This window comes from Diprion similis, chromosome 10, assembly GCF_021155765.1.
Source record: "Diprion similis isolate iyDipSimi1 chromosome 10, iyDipSimi1.1, whole genome shotgun sequence".
NCBI classification, from domain to species: domain Eukaryota; kingdom Metazoa; phylum Arthropoda; class Insecta; order Hymenoptera; family Diprionidae; genus Diprion; species Diprion similis.
In genome coordinates, this window is record NC_060114.1 from 20,953,672 (window position 1) to 20,975,431 (window position 21,760).

Consider the following 21,760-nt stretch of genomic DNA (forward strand, 5'->3'; position numbering starts at 1 on the left):
GCTTACCTACCCACTTACCTGGTATAAACCGCGTACACCCACCGCACCGGCGGCTCTCCGTTGACCCAATTCGTCGTAGGCGGTCGAAGGCTCTGACACTGCTGTCAATATAAGTATAGAAGCGTATAGAATTCTTCTTATATTGCTTCGCGAGTAGATATAGATGCCAATACCTGCCTATCCAGCCGGCAGCTCAGGCCAATGTTATTATCAGGAAGAGATGATCACCGAACGCACAATGCCTGCACGTTCTGCGGTAATTTGTTACTCTCATATCCACCAAAATGATTTCAAGTTCATTTGTTGAATCAATACATGCTCCTGAAGCAATGAAAAACTTGATTATACCTACATTCGATCGAAACTTTGTCGAGACTCTTGGAGATAATGTTAAATCTAGTCTCGCTTCAGCTCATATGGTAAAACAGCAAGACCGATTACTTGGTGTCGGTATCAAGGTTGTTTAGTCGAGTCAAAACAAAAACGCGACGAAAGACAGTTACAATACTTATAGTGCAACTAAAGCTGATCAAGTCGAAACTCATTGAAAAACCTAACCTAACCGTTATCAACGATATAATTTTCACATGATACTCTCATAAATCAGCTAGAAATATACTATCCATATCCAATATCTAACACAACAATTTGTGGAGAACATTATTACTTAACTTACGTATACAATACATGCTACTATTGATCAAAATGGAACAAGCAGCATGAATTTTTCGTTCAAAACACGGTAAAATAGCGCGATACTACTGACGTTGGTGATGTAATGAGTTGTTTATAGTAAAAATGCAATTAGAAGTTCGTTTCATGTGGATAGAGATCAGCTCCCAGTGATCCTTCCTCAACGAATTACCAACATGACTTCGCGTCCCATATACCCTCGGTTGTACGTAAGAATAGATATATATATATATAAAAAATCATAAGTGCCGCTATGGTGCCTGTAAAGGATGAAAGACTTGAGATATGTACGCTACGAAATACTTGTAATAAACTCCGGAATATTTTCTTCAATAATATCGCGCAACTTATAATATATTGGACCGAACTATGAGGTCACATTGATCGTTGGCTAACCTGTTATGTATATTGTACGCGTATATTATATCTATGTATACGACCTGCCAAAGTGCAAGGAGGAAAAATTACTGGGAAAACATATTACCGGGATATTTATTATCGGATGACTCACTAGTGCCTTTGTGGATCAGGATCGAGGTTCGCCGCGAATATGTTGGGTCAGCAAAGCGGCCAGGGAAGAAGCACCGCGAACCACGCGTTCATCGACTGACTGACTGACTGACTACCTACCCGAGGGGACGTATCAATTAATTACGGCTCACCCTTGGGTAGGAAAATTCACCCGATCCATACTTAGCCTCGGCGTAAAACTTGCAGCAATCTTATATTGACCGTCATATGCAGCCTGGATTAGTTCTACGAATCTCTTAGATTACCCGGCTATAGTCGGTGCAGGGTGCATAAAAAGCGCACTTTTATGCATATCGCAAATCTTTCTATAATATGCCCCGCAATTAGTAAATATCTCAAGTGCCCAGTTGTTTAGATAATTTTCCACATCCACGGTGATCATTAACCTCAACTTCCTTACTTCGGTTAGATTCGTGTGTCCATATCGACAAGTAAGAACTATCCGAGACCAGAATTTACCTGGCACATGACGGATGTGGCCAAAATGGCGGTCTTCACAAGGCTTGGATACAGTGTTGGAAAACCTTCGGCATGTATTCCGTGGTCGATTTGATTGGCTTGTTGTGTATAATTGGAGAGCGTTTCATTCGCATTGGACAGTTGACTAATGATGGGTCTTTGCACGATATATATTATCAAACTTCAATCGTACACCGTGTCATAATGTCACCCGTCTCAGGTGTTGAAAATTGGAAATTGTTACGCCAGGGTAGATCGAACGAGGAGGAGAGAAAAATTACAAGCAGGAAATGCGAGAAATGAGCTGAAGAAGACTACAAACAGTCGTGAGACAGAGCCCTCGGATTTCAAAGAAAGTTGAAAATCTCTCGAGAGCTCTTTTCGTCTCATAACCCCCTTTTGAACCACTCGCTAATCCAGTAACTCGAGCGACTTAGAGAGCGATGTTTCACACCTGTATAAGAATAGACGTAGAACACTCCATTCAAGTCCCTTCCAAATTACACCGGAAGGAAGCAGTGGATGGAAAGGTGAAAGTGCACCCGTGTTCCTCCAGTGTTGATAATGCCAGACAAACTGAGTGGCGATTAATTGGTGGTTGAACATTTTTGAGTTCGATCTAAAAACGGGCGTTCACTACTCCGCTTATCATCAATCAAGTATGTGCAGTGAACTGGCTTATCTAATCTCTTCGCCGTCGTTTACTGTTGGTCTCTGGCTTTCCTGGACCATTTTCGGCGCCCTGCAGCCAACGATAAGCCGCGGTTTACGTCAGTCAAAGTGCGTCACTGGATGCTCTGGTGAATCACTTAGATCCTACATTCATGAGCCATGAATGTGCTCTGTATGTAACGTATCAAGAAACTGCACCGAGTGTCCTCTTATCTTGCATACCGAGATAGTGAAGTTAGTTGGGATGAGTATTTCGATTCGTTCGAAATCGTGTCTTTTCTTCACGTTCAAAGTGCGCCATTCGTAACTGACATTGAGTGATATTCATCCGCCACTGAAGGCTTGTTACCTTAACCCAATGAGGTTCAAATATCACAATTGGGCTGTCTTCGAAATCTTGACTGGAGGAAGATACACGTTGCGAGTGTGTGTGTTGTATAATATGTCAAGCGAAGTTACTTTTGGTTGTAAGAAACTAAGCTTCATCCTTACGAAAAATTTCATGATACCTATAATATATCACGAGGTATTTTATAGGTGAATGTTTTTAGAATTAGAAGAGCTCTTTATTATAGCACGTGTTTATCACGACATGGCTGTATGCAGAGAGAGAATTCGTATCTTTCGGGTTTCATAGCAGGATAGCCAACTTATATCTAGGGATATATCTAGGGAGTTAACTAGGAACTAGACATAAAGGTACTACAATACCTATAGTATACCGTGGTATACACATGATATTGAAATCGTACTTGAATGTTGAAACTCAAATATGTAGTAATATTATATCAGAAAATCTCTGTTATAAAAATCACACCGACAACTTGCGTCAACCGGAAAGTTGGTGGTGGATAACACGATGCTGATTTGACATACCAAGAACGTCAGAAGGTTGATAAACATCTTATGAAGTGCGTCAAACAACCATTTACGTACACTCATATCTAGTTATCGCCTAAGATTGTATCAGATCTTCTATCAATATCATATCTTTGTGGGCCCCAAGATTCGCTGAAAAAATTTCACTCCCAACACCCGAAAAACCGATCAATTTCGAGTGACGTTAATTTATCACTTGCTGAACAATTACATAGAACTATAACAGAATACCTAAAAGTTAATACGTTGCAGATGAAAAGTATTGTCGAATTACTCGATAAATTTATAGAACACCGAGTTTGCTTTTAAATCGCGTCTGATTCACTCTCTTCGCAATACGATATTCTACGACAATCAATTTGATCAGAAATTTACGACTTACTATACATACAAAAGTATCGTAAAATGCAACAGAATCGCGAGCAATGCCGGGAATCAAATAGATTAATCAGCCTGAAAAGTAGAAATTTGCTATATCGTCTTCGATACTATTAATGTCTGATAGAGGCGCTATCATCGCTTTGTGGAACACAGCCGAAAAGTAGAAAAAACTGAAAATATTACATTTCTATCACGAGAATGAGAAATGATTTTTTGAGGCGACGAATTTACTTCTTCACTTCGAGAAAAAACATTTGGGGTTTTTGAACATTATATTTTTTTCAATTTCACTTGAATTTGAACCGAATACCGAATAAATAAGCTGGACGATTTTGGTTTTAGTAACATACTAGAACTAGAAAAATGTCATGGAATTTTTTTCTCACAAATTTTTTACCAGCTTCTTCTGCACTTCGTTTTACAACATTTAAACCAGTCGTCGACTAACAAAAGCAAGAATTGTTCACGCAATTGTTACGTGACGTTACATTCAAATTTTTCGGGGCGAATCGTTTAATAGAGCCCTACGAATTCCCACGGGGTAATTAATTAATATAACGACGCTGCATGTGACCGGCGGATATGACGTCAATCCTGACACGGAATAAACGAAGCTGTGGCCCTGGATACTGGGATACTCGTATGCAAGAGTTTAACACTGGGACGGTTGACGTCGGAAATATTACGGAAAGATTAATGTCAGGGATGTGTGTGCTTCAATCGATTATTAAACTTGTCTCCGTGGAAAGCAGATCGATAGCTTCGCTCCGGGCTGTCCAAAGCTGTTAGGTTAGGTTTTAGGTTGGTATTACGGTTGGCGCGCATTTTTCGAAAACCTAACTTAAACTGACGATCCAACGGACCTAAAACTAAAAGGTATTTAATTAACAATTGATGCAAAGAGATTACCCGCAAAGCAGTATCAATTTGTGAACTGAACTTCGGGTTTTCATCAATCTTGAAACACATCAATTGACACTGATTATTAATCACTTGGACCAACTTCCTACCCTGAAAACTTAAAACGGTTGTTCACGGATTACGATAATGTCTTATAAATTATACGTGAAACGGCTATAACAATTCTTAACTGAAAACAGAGAACAGAACACGAATGATTGGTGAATACTTCGTACAAATATATTAATTATTGCGGCATGAGTTATGAAATTCCTGTACAGACTCCACCTCTATTTGATCATTTAACGTAACCTATATCGTATACGTTTATACGTGCATGACATTGTAGACGAATAAGTGGATTTGATTAAAATTCCGCAACGTAATTGGGACGTTCCGAAGGATGCGATGTCCTCATACCCAAGGAATATAAGTATACATTACACAGAAGTAGAACAAGAAGAGGAATAAAAGTTCAATGGAAGCAAAACAAAGGAAGATATAAAGTTTGATATAAAAAAAAAAAAAAAAATACGGAAAAAAGAAAAACAGAAGATTAAAGTGAAATAGTAAATATTCTCGTTTGCAAAGTCTTTTGGCTGGAAATACTCGTAATTCAAACGATTCTATTGTTCGAGGTCTGCAAACCGCTAGTTTCGTTACTTGGGCGTCTCGATGTCGCCAAAAACAACGCGGCGTAGAACATTTCCCTCGATCCGCTAGGCTGACTCGCACATAACATGAATCGTGACAGGATCGAATATAATTTCGACGAAAGTAATTAAATAACTGTCATCTTCTTTTCTATAATCATTTTACACCCGAATGGACGCCATTATGTGAGGCCATTTATATGTCTCATAAAACTGATTCACAAGTCAGGTTGGCAGGCGAGGCTAGCGGACGTTTCTTGAATGGGAAAGAAGAGGGCTATAAACAGCGTTGTGTTTAAATGCGATCTCGAGTTTCGTAATTATTAACCACCGACGTCCTTCCATGTGCTACCTCGGGCATTAATTATTAACCTTGTAGCGCAGTACGCAGGCGTATTCAGTTAAAACCGTGGGAATTCATCATCACTTATTACCAGACTTTTTCGATTCTCTCATTCCTTCCTATTCATTTTAAGCAGAATCGATACTTTCCTCGTCACTCTCAACATTTCGGTATAGACCACGAGAAAAATAAACTACAAACAATTTTTTTTAAAGAAAAATAAACCTTCGAAAGGAATTAGTAAATTGTTCAAAAATTTTCGAGAAAAATGGACGAGACTTATTTCTGACGAATATTCCGGTGATCAAAAAATAAGAGAAATGAAAGACCCTTTTTCTTTGAGTCGATTTTTTCTCAAACTGTCTTCGTCAACTGGCGACACTCGGACAAACGATAATAGTTACACGTACGTCGAGCTAATTGTCACGCGTAACACGTTTGCGCGATGGGCCGAAGAGGAGGGACGCGTTGTAATCTTTTATGCGGAATCTAGAAAGGCAACAAATGTGTTGAGCGTTCACGGACAGAGGCGATGTGTCGATTTTATCGTACCCAAGTCGGCGTTCATTCCATGCCATGACGAAAATTCATCGGTCCGCCTCTCTCAGACGTAAAAAAGGAATCGGTATAAAGAAATCGAGGGTCCCTTAAACTTGTTCACAATTCAAGTTACACAACGAGGTTCTTTCCTCAAAGTTTTCCACAAGCAGAGACAGTACAATGAAACAGAAGAGGGAATAGGAATTGGGTAGGTTCCTGAGAGAAAGAAAAAATTTAATCATAGGGTCGTGAAATTAGCCGAAGAATTATAGGTACTATACCTTCATCCATTAGGTAATAGCCTCAAACCTTTCGTATTCTAACTGAAGTTCATTATACGCGTGGTATAATGCCATTAGTAGTCGGGTGTATAGACATAGCCACATATTACACTGCTGTATCATTGAAAATTATATTAACCTTCTCGGTTCGATCGATGGTGAAATTCCACCCTCAAGACCTGTTCTCGGCTACACCTACGCGGTGAAATATCATAGATATTCGTACGCAGAAAACAGTCCAAGTCGTGCCGGATGAAGTACAGATCCTCCTTCCTGTTCCTCATCCTACGTGTTACGTAATACAATTTATTTATCACGTCCATTTCGTTTCACACTCTCGACGCCGATCGATGAACGGCGAAGGATTCGAAGCTGAAAACTGCTCGAATATCCTGGCGTAGATTATTCGTGTAATGAGGCTACTCGAGTCATACTTTAACCAACGATTCTGTCAACTAACTCAGACCAAAGTCCGAACGCCCTTATCTGACTATTCAATTGTAGGCCTTACGCATCGGTATGCAACTAACGGTATCACATCATTTCTTCGAAGAATAATCTTTGTGTCAGTTATTTTCACCCGAAATGATGAAACCCCATGGTGTTCAGTAAAAAACCATGAATCCACTGCACAAATGTACTCTGTGAATTTTTTTCCTATCAGTCATGGGAAGCCGATTAGAGAAACTTGAAGTCCCGGAACACAGTTGAACAGTTACAGACAGGATCGAACCCACACCCAACCATTAGGGAAAGAGTCGAGGGAGGGATAATGAAGATGAGATTAGGGCATCAGTGGCAGTCGATCGTACATAGACGAACTTATAGTCAGACAGACAGACAGACAGAGCGGCCATCGTGGGGCTTCAAGTTGCACGACATGTCAGGCTACCCCTGCCGGTTTCATTTACCATCCATTCCGCAGGGTGGTTCAGAGCAGTTGCGGACTTGATGCCCGCGTTTTCACAGTCGACGGGCTTCGAGGACTGACGATGGTGCAGAAGTGCCAAATTGACCTTGATCTTCTTTCTCGCCGCTCCTACAGTTTACATCATCGCAGAGGCATCGTGGCTATCGTGAGGCTCATATACCCACGTGTTATGCTCCGGGATCAATTAGCTGATTGTCCCTCATTGATGGAAACGTTTTTTTAATAGTCCGCCAGCGGGCTCGGATCCCGCTGATACGCGGTTTTAGTAATCCCCAGCCATACAGAGTTTGCGGCCAAGTGTTATTTGTTATGAGAAATGCATGTTTAGTCTTGGCCCCAGCACCGGATCCGTTACGACAGACTCCTTCTCGCTCACTCGCCCGGCCAGACAGCGTAGCTGACTCCCTATCATCGAGCAGTAGATACCGTTCAAGAACAGTCTAAGAACCACTGAAGTGTAACTCAACGGGCCGCAGACCCCGCGATTGAACCAGCATCTACAATCGCGTTACAGGTCATCGATAGGTCAGCGACTGGAATTTAGAAAAAAGAAAGAACCCTGATAACCGTGCCTAAAACAACGTCATTATTGTTGACCGAAAATTCGCTCGACAATTATGTCATTCTGCATATTACTTGAACTTTTATTTCGGATCAAAGTTCGGTCTTTCCAATTCGATAGGTGCATGTGGAGTGGCGTGAGTGGGATTTAAATCGTCTCGAAACAAACTACTATTGCAGGAACTATATATGAATATTCAAAAAGTGTATTAAGCATGAAAAATAAAAACATGTCAATGACCCGTCGATAGAGAAAAGAAACTCAAAATTATTCCTAAAGCCTGTGATTGTGTGAGGGTGTTTAAGCAACTTGGAGAGTTTCGTTTTCCTGAAACAAACGTTGCGGGATGAATTTAATGATCATACAACGGACAATTTGCTTACTCCGAGAAATTCATGTTGGATGTATGAGATATTTTATTCGCACAGAAGTTGAGTAAATGCGAGCGTCGTTCGTTCCCTTCAAGGATTATCAACGCCTGCTGCATGGCGCCACGGTTTTCGCACATCAATTCCAGCATTGCAGAAAATTTAAGTATATATCAAGCGGAAGCTCCGGCCAACCGGGCGACCGACGTGCACAGCTCATTCCCAACAGACCAGCGAGTCACGCCTGCGGCAGCGTTGCGTCCCAGCAATCAACCTTGACCATAAAAACACCTCGGATCCCTCTTTCAGCTTTTTCCTCGTTACTTTTTCTCTTCCTTATCCCTCGTCCCGTCGTATGATACAAATTACCCAGCGATCGGCTCGTGCGACCTTCGCAAGTCCTCTACCTGCACAATCGGACTTGGAAGTCATCGGACTCAGAGTTTTCGGTAATCAATAATATACCTTTCTACCATCCACACGCGAAGAACCACAGTCGACGCTCATCTGTCAGCCTAGTTGCGTTAGTTTGATCCTTTTCCACCAGATGACGCAGTGCATAGTGACAATACCAATATTACGGGCTAACAATGAGCAGTACGTTCAACCCGCTCGCTAAAGCTTACAAGTAGGGAACTCCGTTGTCGGCTGACCTAACGCCGTCCGAACTACTAGCTCTCGAGGCATTATAGGCACCGTTCTCTGAGTTCGGTACGTTAGCCTACGTAATACATTATATGTATTCGAGACTGATTCATCCGTGTATAATTAGTTGATCGCGTATCGGCAGGCCACTAACATTGTCGAATAAAAATTGACACTGTTCAAAGCCAGTGTATCTGTTAACTGAAAGGCATTTTCTTGTTGTGTTATTTTATCATTTTAACACGCCCCGTGAAGTCATCGTTAGTTAAGCATGTTGCGCTAACAAACGTTTTATTCGCATTTCCGCAGTCTGCAGCAGGCATGAACAGCTTTAGCCATACCCGTCAGCAGGCGACGCGGTTTTGGATTTCACGATCCGCGTTGTTTACGTCAGACGTTGGATAGAATCGGTCTAATTTCGTCAACGTTCTCTGAACTTCAAATCACTCTGCTACAAGTTCACTATTTTGTTTACTTTAACATTTTATCGCTGGATATTATTATATACATTTTTTTCTTTATCTACTAATATATTTACTGACGAGGATATATCCGCGGTTCTATTTTACACGACGAATAACGAATGCGTTTCGATTCGGCGATCGCTTGTTGAAAAATCACACATTCTAATCAGCTATGACTCACTGCGATCATACAATCGTACGGCTGAAATTGCGTCAGAATATACAATCCGAAATTTAACAAGTATCATTAGAAATTCCATTCCCGTAGCGATGCTGATGTATGGAGGAATTTATCCTCAATTGTTTTAGAATGGATCTCAAGTATTTTAAGAATACGTCTCTGATTCAGATTTCCATGTCGATCTACTCTTCATTATATCCTATATTCATATATCGCAAAACAGGAAGACCAAATGAAATAAATACATGCATTGATACTCATTGCGGTCAGCTTATGTCGGTATGATGACTTATAATCTCGGTAAGAATTAGTCACAACAGACGTCATTATGTACGTTGACGTTCGTGGCAGTGACTAGTGATCTTTATTCATATCGCGAACATTCGGAGTGAAAGATTTCCTGCAAAACTCAAAAACTCGATCAATTACTTAACAAGACTTTTGCGGCAAACTTTGCTTATTTTTTATTCATTATCAACGTTTCCAGTGACAATAGACATCGAATCACTGCAAGATTTCAGACTAGAAATATCGTCGTCTTATTAGTTTGTCCAAAGTTTTCAATCACGACGATTCTTCTTTCTTTCTTCAGCCAATTTCATAAACAGGCATAAAACGACGCGATTGCTGTTCAAAATAAACTTTTGTACGTTTGAAAAACTGCAGCGAGAGCGTGAAAAGACTTCACGGACTGCGAGCTAATTTGTCGAGAGAAACTATGTCGGGCCTCAAGGGTATATCTTACAGATAAGGGTTGTTGGAACATTAGAATAGGCAAGCCGAGTGTAATCCATGATGCATATAAGTCAGACCAAACTATAAAATGGGCTGTAATTACAACCTGGCATCATTATTTATATAGCAGCGATGTATTTTTGCACTGTAAGAATCTACCTACGTTCAGGGCTGCAGCAATTCAAGGTATTAATAATACAGGGTGCCTGGATTACCCCAGGAGGGTTGGACAATACCACCGTTATACGTAATGTATATCGATATAGGCAAATATCGATAGAAATAATAAATATCTATGATAGGGAATACCGTTTGCGGTATTTATCGAGGAGCGGAAAATAAGCATATCGCAATTGATTTTTAAGTATTAGTTGTCACTCCGTTCGTTTGTTTATTGTTAATCTACCTATTTCAGGGCATAATAGCTGGCGATCAATTGGACAAATTTATTTCCGCTTGTACTAATTTGCGTTATCTGCAAGAAATACCTGTTATAAATTCGAACTAAAAAAATTACAGCCATTTATACGTGCAGATTCGATTTGAAAATAGTCGACAGGTGAAAAATCCCCCTCCCATTTGAAATGCGTAACCGCGTCCTATCCAAGAATTATTGGTGACGGATATGACGCGACCGAGTCGTACAATATGACCCAGTGACGTAGCTTTTAGTAATCGATTTAGTGAACGCCGTCGTCCCGTGAGCGAAGCGTGGGGCGCTTGCGAGCTTCGGGCCGTCGGCCATCTTGGATTTCTCTTGCGCGCCAACGGCGGCCCACAGGCTCCAACGCAGCCGTACGTCGTGAAAAGTGGAGGGGGAGGGGGGCGAAAAAGAAAATAAATTAAGAATAATTTGAAGTAAAATAAAAAGCTGCAACGTGCGGAACCGGCGCCAAAGATAAACCGGGACAGCAGTGGGTTGAAGGATGAAAATAGGATGCGTGTCTGAAAAAAAATGGAAGCGAAAAAAATTCATATCCGATTAATTCCTGCATCGGTGTGATCGCCATTTTCCGGGTCGCTCGACACCCCGTTTCTTCATCTAATTTCTTCCGATCTCGCCTGCACCCTGCCGCTCAGTTTTTGCGCTTCTCCATCTCGCTCGGCTGTTCTACTGTTCGCGTAAACGTCGACGTACGCCCAGTGAGCCCAACAACGCGAGGCCATGGTCCGTGGATAAGTTGCGGTCGTCGAATAGCGCTTGCGCAAAAAGCCCCGCGGCGTCCACTCGCGAACCTCCGAAGCCAGTCCGAAAAAGTCATCGCTACGGAACACACTGTACATCGTGTCGTGTAAAAAGGGAAGAAAATAGGAGGAAAGAGAAGGGAGGGAGAGAGAGGGGAAGTCGTACGAGAAAAAAAATTAATCCATCAAGGTTAAATAAAACGGTAAAGGAAATAAGTATCAGAGGTAAAAAAAAAAAAAAAAAACCGTTGGGAAGAAAAACAAGCTTACTCTTCGATATGATAATAATAATAAAATAATAATAACAAAAATAGATAATAATAATAATAACCACAAAAATAGTAATAATAATAATCACCTCTACAACGGACCAAATCACGCATGGGACCGCGGTTATCGGTTAATGTTATAGACGGCTTTTTTTCCCCAGTCATCGGATTAATGTTTAATATCGCGTAAATTGTCAGCCATCGTCCGCACTGTCCAGAATTCAACCCCGTGTCATCGTTTGTAATACTGTCGGAAATTCAACGATTCTGCAAGCACGAAGCCAGCCTCGAATATTGCAAAAATACTGTCTACATGAAAAAAGGCATTAAGGACAAAGCCACGATAAATATTGAACCGAAAAGAGTTAGACGGAAAGAGGGACTCGCTAAGAGCTTTAACAACGAAGGGTGACAATTCGAAACTCAACCAACAATCGTGGAATAGCTCGGGTTGCGCAAGCTACGACTCTGTCATCGTACGTCTGTGCAAGTTCTACCGCAAGCTTCGATCTTTCCAAGGCGGACGCCCTTAAATTATCGAATCTATCCTAGGCCGGAGGGTAAAAAAAGATCATCCAAGTTCACCAAAGGCCAAACATATTGCATTATATATAAACACGCATTTCTCGACCGCGTGTACACACACACACACACACACAAACCCACATATGTATATACATATATATGCATAGTATATAAACGATAAAAAGTGATACACAGTGAAGAGAAATAAGGCCATAAAATACAACAAACGCTGAGGATTGTGTGCACATACACGTACCTAAATGAAATGGTTTATACTCGACGACTTGTAATATAATATAATAAGTGAATAATAATCGCCCGATCGTGATTAAAGTACGGAACGACGGTTAAAAAGAAAGTGTTCTTATAAATATTAGTCTTATTCTTTAGTTTCGTTGGTAACGATTGAACTTTTTCGTAAATAATAACGTTAATAAAGAAACAATAATAATAATAATTATTATTATTATACTAAAATACCGAGGCCTGAGAGGAGGCTCGATTTAGCCGTGTTAATAAATAGCGAGAATAAATGTGTCGATCAAGGTATAAAACGGCTCGTACCAAACAGTAACATTCACCTCTGTACTCAAAAGCGGAGTTATTTTTAGTGGAGACTGTCGTATCGCGGGTTACAAGCAGAGTGCGTGGCGTGCTCGATGAATCTGTGCATGTGACAACGGAGTAGCGAGACAGACGGAGAAAGAGAAAGAGAAATAGAAAGAGAGGCCCGGAGAGTCTTCTGATTATCACCCAGTAGTTGCTCGTTACTGTGATACTCGGCTGACCGCTGGACGCACGATATACTCTCCCTGCCGCCCTGCGTATATAATCTATAGTAAGTAACACACACCGTCTAGGTTATAGATTCCGATTCAAAATTACCGAGTGCTTCGTTCATACGGTCGCCTCGTGATCCTGCGTCTAACTATTTATAACCCTACCCACGTAATCCATTTTTTACCGACTTTTTCGATCGTAGTAGCGAGAATAGGAGTTAGAAGATGGAGGAACGAGGAGAAATAATCATTCTCTTCGTCGTATAAGCAAGTTATCCGAGCAACGAATTATCTTGTTTGTTTGTTGTTGTTTTTTTCTCTTTACCTTCTTCTTCTTCTTCTTCTTCTTCTTTTCTCGTAGATAAGTGCTGCATATAGGCGAGTAATGCTGTAATAGGTAGACGTATCAATAGATAGATTAGTGGATAAATGGACAGGTGGCTGGGTAAAATGCAGATTGTGGAATAACGCGAATTATGTAACGTCTCAAACTACGAGCGAGGTAGAGAGGCAAGCCTGGGCTGGCTTTTCGTTCGTCGAACATTATTTCGGGAGTGCCAGCCAACCAGCTCCGCGGACCAAAATTCTCCCGGACGGACAGACGCCTGGGGATTTCACTTCCATTCCCTTCCGCGACAAAACGTGTATTCATGCATGTTCGTATATGCGTACATTCGTGCGTATTTACGCGATGTCTTCGATATGCCTGCGTGATATCCTCTTTCGCTCTTATCGTCGTCACCATTGACGCGTTCGAATTTTACTGCACGCATTGCTGGCTGTACGACGAGATAATTATACTTATTACTTACACATAGCAACCGGTTACAGTGGCGGAATATTTTTGGTGACAATCTCTTTTAGAGTAACGCCTTTTATTTCAATTATTTTCTTTGCCGGTCTGTTATACGTATTTCCGAACCGAGTCTTGTACGCACCCCGCGAATGAACGTGCGAATGATATTCACACCGGAGACTTATTAAATACTGTGAAATATTTCATCGCTATTGGGTTGAAACTGATATGTACCTGGCAGCCGGAGACGTGCGATTTAAAAATATACTTTTAAAAATATATAGACGGAATTCCGACATATACTGGCTTCAGTCCCTGGCCTTTACTTGCTCTCCGTGATTTTTCATTCATTCAATAAACATCACACACATTCATACATGATCCACATTATCGGCATTCGACAAACTGAAATTTTGGCCGAACTCACGTCCACTATTATTCTCACATTATTGTCAGCTACAATTTACATTCACCAAATCGATATTTCCACGCAGTCATTCCATTTATATACCGGTGGATTGAATGACGACAATAATTTACCACGGTTCATCCACTTGTCTAATAATTCGAAAATATATACGAGTATGTAAAGCAACTGCGTCAGCTTTTTGAATAAAAAATACTTCCATTCGTCTGACATGTTTCTGTGTATAAAATATATTTTAATGGCGGTACGGCTAAAGACTGAAGTATAAAATGAAAACTTCGTAATATCGGGAGTGAATATTGATGTATGTACAGATATTAGTAACCTCTTTTGCATCTAATATAAATTGAATCAAGTTTGAGGCGCTTTGCCAAGGAGAAACCTTGCCTTTTAAAACTGGCTCATTTTTATTTTTCATAAGCTGTTACTCTACTTCTATTATTTTCATCATTACCTCAAGTAGCAATTTTGCAACGCATCGCGTATATAACCAGTTTCACGACGCTCGTCAGATAGAAAACTTGTCTCGAAGTAATAAAAGGCTTAGATGATGAACAAAAGACGTTTAGTCCCAAGTGCATAAGACCTGAACAAAAAGCTACTCCCAGTTCGCCGCCTCATACATCGTTGATCAATGCTCTAAATTGTATAGTCGTATTTTTTTTTCATACATCTACATCATCCTACACGTCGTTTGACGATGGATAAAAAGTACGCATTTATAATATCGCGAGTCTCCTCCATTCCTCTGAATATGAAATATATTAAACGATCAGTCTTCAGATTTTCATCTCTCGATGTATGCACTTATGCCTATGTATATTAAATATGCACACATTTAGACCACTGTTGAGACCCCACGTGGTACCGCGTGCTCTATAATTATTAGCTCGTTTCGCCACAAGCTTTGTGTTAATCCACGATAGAGAATAAAACAAGCCAGCGTGCCGAATCTAGTGCCATCGTTCCATGTGTGGACCGATTGTGCCCGAAAAAACACAACCGCAAGATAGCATCTTTCACACTTCCTGTCTTGCCCTTTTTGAAGAAGAATAACCATGTTGCGGCATTTGATATATTGAATTACAAGATAAGTTACATACCGAGGTGCAAGTCAAGGTTGAATTCCAATCTTAAGACTATCAATGCAACGTTCTCAAATGGTCGTATGAATATTTACTCGGTTGTATCTTATAACTGACATCACAGTCGAAAAAAGAACGATGTGATAATCGCACATGTATGACTTGAGTTAGGTAATCGTTAATCCTGTCTATATAACTCATTTAAATCCCATGTAAAACAATTGCATGGTGATAAAATTGAAATTCTATTTCGTCCTTGCGTTATTAATAATCCGCCATTTTCTCGCAACAAACAATAATGAAACGTACTATCTATCTCACCTCTCGTAAGAGCTTTGCACTCGTCTTTGCCGTAGGCTTCCTCGATTGACGTCAAAGTTTGCTGATGACCATAAATATGCCGCATATCGCATTATACAGTAATTAGTTTTCGGCTCGTTATCAAGCCTCAGAGATAAGCTCATAATGTCTTGAAATCTGCGGCCGCGAGACCGAAGGCTGTTCGAATTTTCGACGAGCCCGTTCAAAGCGGTGACGGCAGGACGCTGGTGGGGCGAGGCATAGGCGAGTCCCACGTTGAACATGACTGTGTCTAGCTCATCTCAAAGTTTCATTTCATACTCACTCACTCGACAGCTAGCCGGTGGTTCAATCGCGTCGTCGTCGTCGTCATCGTCATCGTCGTCCTCGGGAGTGAGTGAGTGAGTGAGTGGGTGAGTGAGGTAGAGAGAGAGAGAGAGAAAGAGAAAGTGAGGCAGTGCCGGGGTAAAGGAAGGAGCGAGCGTTGCTGCATTCATTCATTTTATTTTCCCATATTTATCTATCCACACAACTACAGCCTGCATCGTGTACGATACATAGAAAAGAGAGTCGATTTTTTTTAGCGTCAGCTCACACCTGTGCCGTGTATGCCGTATTATACCTGTCTCTGTTGTTTATTCAATCATTGCGATGCGTTTAAAAGTGATAAGTGATAATTCCTCGAACGCGACGTGCCTTGATCGAACTGTGGAGGATGTTTGATTGATATTACCGACACAAGACTACGAGTTGACCAGTGAAACACCCTACATTCCGGTCGCCCATTCACCTGCATCTACACACGCTCGCATACTTCGTGCTTGGACTCTCTCGTTTCTCGGGGATTTTTTATCTTCTTTCGTACGTGTTTACCTGACCCTTTTTTTACTTCGTAGTATTGGTTTTCCGTCTACCGATTCGCGTCTTCTATGGATTAAGTTTACCGCGGAGTGTGAAGTTCTGCGAAGATACTTACTTACAGCTGCACCACGCGGTCTGTGTTTTTAACCGTGGTTTATATTCACCATTGTGTACATACACACATACATACATTCGAAACCAGTGATTCTCGTTGCGAAAGTCAGGTAAATTTTTACGCTTTTCTCGTATTTATCTTTCCTCGATTTCTTCCTTTCATCGATTCTAAACGAGATATATGAGGAACGGTTGTAAAAATAACGAAACTTCGTACCTACGTACTATTTTCTGTGTGTAAATTTTATCCTTTTCTCTTAATTCGCTGAACAGTCATAACCTCTATTTGTGAGATATTAAATGTACCGTTACACAGCTTACGTCACTTCTATTTTGTGTCATTCGCACATCGCGGCTCGTTCAGCGTCAGACGCGATTCTCTCATGTTTTATTTACTCGCGCGTTCAACACCGTCACTCATTCCCCAGCCTTCCATTTCGCATCCCTTTTCCTTTACATTTACAACAGGCCTCTGGCTCCTTTTGCTCTTCCGGTTCTTTCCTCTTTTCCGCATCTTTTCCTTACCATTCACGTATCCTTCTTCATTATTCACTCTATCAAATCGTCAAGATCGGTGAAACATAACCTCCACCCATCTCACGGACTTCCCGAACTCCGACTCAAGTCGAGACATCAAGATTCCGGCGTACCATAAATTTGAATTTCGAACGCTTACGAATTATTATACCGGAAGAATAGAATCTTTACTCTGTGTGTCATCTATGCTTCGAAATTTAACGACCGGAATTGGTAATTTGAATAAGTTACTGTTCCGAAGAATCCTTTATATTCTGGAATACACTTTTGCATCTTGAACGTGACGTGAAATTTTCGGAAAGAGATGAAATATACTCTTTTCACATAAAATCGTCTCTTTGAATTTCAATAAATACAACTCAACACCTTTTTTGTAAATTTTAACTTTAATAAAAATGATAATACTCGTAATAATCAAGTTACATATTTTCTTGTAGTGAGATGCGACGGCAACGTTATCGCTATTTACCCAGTAAAAACGATTGCGTGTCTATCGTATTTTTGTATGCGTTTCATTCTACCCTACTCTTCGCTTGATTCATCACGCTCGATCAATTAATATTGCTTCAAGTTTGCTATTTATAGATTTGGAAAGATTCCACAGTAACGGTACCCGTTAATCGAACCGAATAAAGAAATGTTTGACACTTTATTGCTTTAAATTTGTCGTAAAATCAATTAAGACTCTCTCTCTCTTTCTCTCCTGACTTGTATTTCAATCAGATCGAAATGTTGCCATGCAACTTTTATATGCTGATTTTATTCACATACTCCAAATTGTTGAAAAATTTTACGACAAAGATGATTATCCCATGTTTTTAAAAACTTTTGAATTCTTTTGTACAATTATACTCCAGAATGCATTAACTTTTTGTAATATGTACAATAGATTTTAATTGTCCGTGAAAAAGTGAGCAAATAGAGTCATTTTCAAATATGAAAACGCGACGAATTTCTGGTCAAAAGAACCTCATCTTTTGGTACAGAAAATCATCAACATTTGTACACAAAATGCCTCGCCACGCTAAAATACTACTCGTAGAGCTTTGGAGCACCGAACGCTCTTTGATAAGCTTGGGACACAGTTCTCGTACAAATGGAAGAATGAAAACTCTTCATTACACGAATGTATCATCGATATTTATATTCAGCTTACGTTGTTCAACCAAATGAATTGAAGAAATAAATTCTCAAAGACAAAGTCCCGACAAACAGTGCAGAATTGTCGTTTATCTCACGTGTGTATAACCTTTGACCTTCGTTTAAACGTGCATGAATCGTGTCAAAACTTGTAGATACCGTCGTTAGAATCACTTAACTAGTATAGCTATAAACAAACAATTGAAAAATGAATCAGTGGCAACAATATGCAATTATGAGACGTGTATCAATGGGGCCGTCGTTGTCGCTTGGAAATATTTGATAGTCACCGACTCATCCATGTATCTCTCTTGTTTGCACAGATTTTGGACCTCCAGTTACTCGGAGGCTACGCAAGTAGCGACAACGAAGCAATAACAGGAGCGGATCAGCTTTGGGTAACTACCCGGCTGTTGGCGTGAGCCAACCAGATCAGCGAAGCAAAAATGGCAACGATAGACGGGCGGCCGGCCCAGTATGGGGTGACTCTGAAACAGCTCCGGGAGCTCATGGAGCACCGGGGTCCGGAGAGCATCGCAAAAGTCAACGCCCTTGGCGGGGTTCAGGAAATATGCAAAAAGTTGTACACCTCCCCAAGCGAAGGTAATTTTCCCGCCCAAATATTTGTTCGTATGACCTTTTACCCGAGCATCGAGACGTTGCTAATACTTTTTTGAACTTCATCAGGACTCAGCGGATCCGTAGCAGACATGCAACACAGACAGGACACGTTTGGTTCTAACATGATACCGCCGAAACCACCAAAAACGTTTATGCAATTGGTCTGGGAGGCGTTGCAGGATGTAACACTTATTATTCTAGAAATAGCCGCGTTGGTTTCGCTTGGTCTTAGTTTTTACCAACCCTCTGACGACGAAGATGTTGGTAAGATTTCGTTTCAGCTTACTAATTTCCAATTTTTTCAATTTTTTCAATTTTTACCTCATTCTTATCAGGACAGTATATCTGAGACCTGAAGCATTGTAGAAAATGGTAATTGCGTTGTTTATGAACTATTCCGATGTTCGTTGATACCGTTGCGTATTTTCAGAATCAGCCAATTCAGTTTTTCTTTAGGAAAGACTGTGTACGCCGTACGTCCGATTGAATACCATTTACTATAATCTCAGAGATCGAAAATTTGTCAAATCATCATCACGTGTTCGAGGATCTAGGATACGATTAGTTTGTTTGCTTTAATTTTCATTCGTTTCTCAGGGCCAAAAGTTGACGACGGAGAAGGGCAGCACGGATGGATCGAGGGTTTGGCGATCCTGATTTCCGTTATTGTAGTCGTATTCGTAACGGCTTTCAACGACTATAGCAAGGAAAGACAATTTCGAGGTCTCCAGAGTCGAATAGAAGGGGAACACAAGTTCTCTGTCATTCGGCAAGGGGAAGTTAAGCAAATATCCGTATCGGACATTGTCGTCGGTGACATATGTCAGGTAAACGACGCTTGGATCTACAATGCATGCGTTTTTTCTCTTTTTTTTTTTTTCTTTTCCACAAAACCATTTGATTTTATCCAACTATTCGATCGATCGACAGGTAAAATACGGAGATTTACTCCCAGCTGATGGTATCCTGATACAAAGTAACGACGTTAAAGTAGACGAGTCAAGTTTAACGGGAGAATCCGATCACGTGAAGAAAGGGGAATCGTTCGATCCCATGATGCTGTCAGGTAATTGAAAAAGCACGATTCAATTTAAAAGCGGTCGATACTAGCCTTGTTCATTCGTTTCTAACGACGACGTCTGAAGGATTTTGAAAACCGATAACAAAAGAATGATACATTTATTTAGGTACCCACGTCATGGAGGGATCTGGTAAAATGTTGGTAACCGCAGTCGGCGTGAACTCCCAGGCTGGTATAATTTTCACTCTGTTAGGAGCGGCGGTAAACCAGCAAGAGCAGGAGATCAAACAGATGAAAAAAGGTGCGTATTCGTCGTTCGTATCACAGCGGATCGACACCATCAGGTTTGCCTACGATACCCAAAGGTGGTCCGCCTCTTACTCCGTTGACGTATGCGATATTCCATTCATCGACGTGAGATGAAGAACTATCGATATGCGTGTTGTAAAATAACGGAGTAACAGGTCTCGTTACTTTCGTGGCATGTCCAGTGGCACAGAAATAGGGAACCACAAAAAGAAAAAGAGAAAAAAAAAATGGAATAGCATGGTTTTAAAGTTTGTTGTGGTCTGATGTGGCGAAAGAAATTTTTAAAAACAAAAATCAAAGGACGAAAAATAATCCAAACAAAATTTTCGTACAAAAATACAATTGACGTTATACTTTTGTACACCGTGTTTTTCCCTTGGCATGAATTTGCTACGTTTTTTTAGAGTGAGTTTAATTAACGTCTACTAATTGCGTTTGAAATCTGACCAAGCCAAAGGAAAAGAGTAACATGGGATTCTATTTCAAATCGAATTCAAGGTAACCGGATACGGAAGAGAGAACAGATTTAACGCGTTTATTGTTCACTTCTGTCTTACGTAATTGATTTTCGATGCATCGAAACCGCCCACGTCGATATTATTATGCATCTTGCTCCGTTCCACCTGCCCTTGTCCTTGTACGTTACGTATTATACCTAATTGTTATTTATATTCGATAGGTATTTCACAAATGTCTGTGGTGATTCTCTGTTTCCCCCTGTGTCTGAATTGAATCGTTTACATTTTATTTCTTCTCCGCCTTCGTTTCTTTCCCTTAAATACTTTGCGATTCGAAAAGTTCCAAATTTCTGATCACCGTTACCCTTCGACGTTACCATACGTAAAGAGAAAGTAAATAAGCGAGCGAAAATGAAGGCTAAATTGTAAACGATTCAAATTTTTCGTCTATTATACAATATATGTATGTAGTTGACCCGTTTGATCGTCAATTCCCTGCCTATTTTCTTCGTCGTTCGGTCCACTCCGGAAGGTTTGAATCAATATTTACGCCAATTTTTGAAATGTGCCGACGATCGTTTGTGCTAAATTCTACTTTGCATACAAAAACTAATGTTGCGCTATTCATAAATATTAGTCAATTATTTATTCGCATCTTATATGCAATTTCCTGACCCTTTCGGTCATACATTTTTCAACTCGTGCAATCTTTGAATGAAAATAACGAAATTTTTTTACTTTTTTCCTCGCTACCACTCATCTCGTTTCTGCGTATATTCATAAACCTTCCAGGGTGTTGATAATCTTTCGCAACGTCAAGTTATATAATAATAAATATATACGCAGGGTGTTTTATCGGTATTAACATAATCCGCTTTAACAAATCTCGAAACTGTGAAATTTTCATACTTCCTGGCATTGTTATCAGCGAATGTTTTTTTTTTTTTTTTTTCTTTTGTTTTATAAGCAAAAGCTGTGAATTTTCACCGGCTAAGTACTTAAGATATCACAGTTTGAACGAGCAGTTATTCATTTATTTTCTTTTTACTCCCTTCTAGCAATGTTTATTCTCTGTTGTGTAATATTTTAGAAAAAAAACACCCCGCGGTATATTG

The 21,760-nt window shown here is 40.4% G+C and overlaps 1 protein-coding gene across 18 annotated transcripts in view; it reads left to right on the plus strand.

Moving 5' to 3' along the window:
- Positions 1-21,760, plus strand: part of LOC124411981 (plasma membrane calcium-transporting ATPase 3) — a 108,085-nt gene that overhangs the window by 34,813 nt on the left and 51,512 nt on the right. For 13 of the 18 annotated variants that reach the window (XR_006929725.1, XR_006929730.1, XR_006929727.1 and 10 more), the window contains exons 1-6: positions 11,463-13,035; positions 18,560-18,839; positions 18,924-19,121; positions 19,455-19,684; positions 19,788-19,923; positions 20,045-20,179. Coding sequence is in view for 11 of the 18 variants with exons in the window: in XM_046891580.1 (XP_046747536.1) it covers positions 18,683-18,839; positions 18,924-19,121; positions 19,455-19,684; positions 19,788-19,923; positions 20,045-20,179 (856 nt within the window). In the remaining 7 variants the exon portion in view is untranslated. Of the gene's footprint in view, positions 1-11,462; positions 13,036-16,503; positions 16,670-18,559; positions 18,840-18,923; positions 19,122-19,454; positions 19,685-19,787; positions 19,924-20,044; positions 20,180-21,760 lie in introns of those variants that run through there. The other 5 variants (XM_046891573.1, XM_046891577.1, XM_046891574.1 and 2 more) reach the window with 3 other exon arrangements.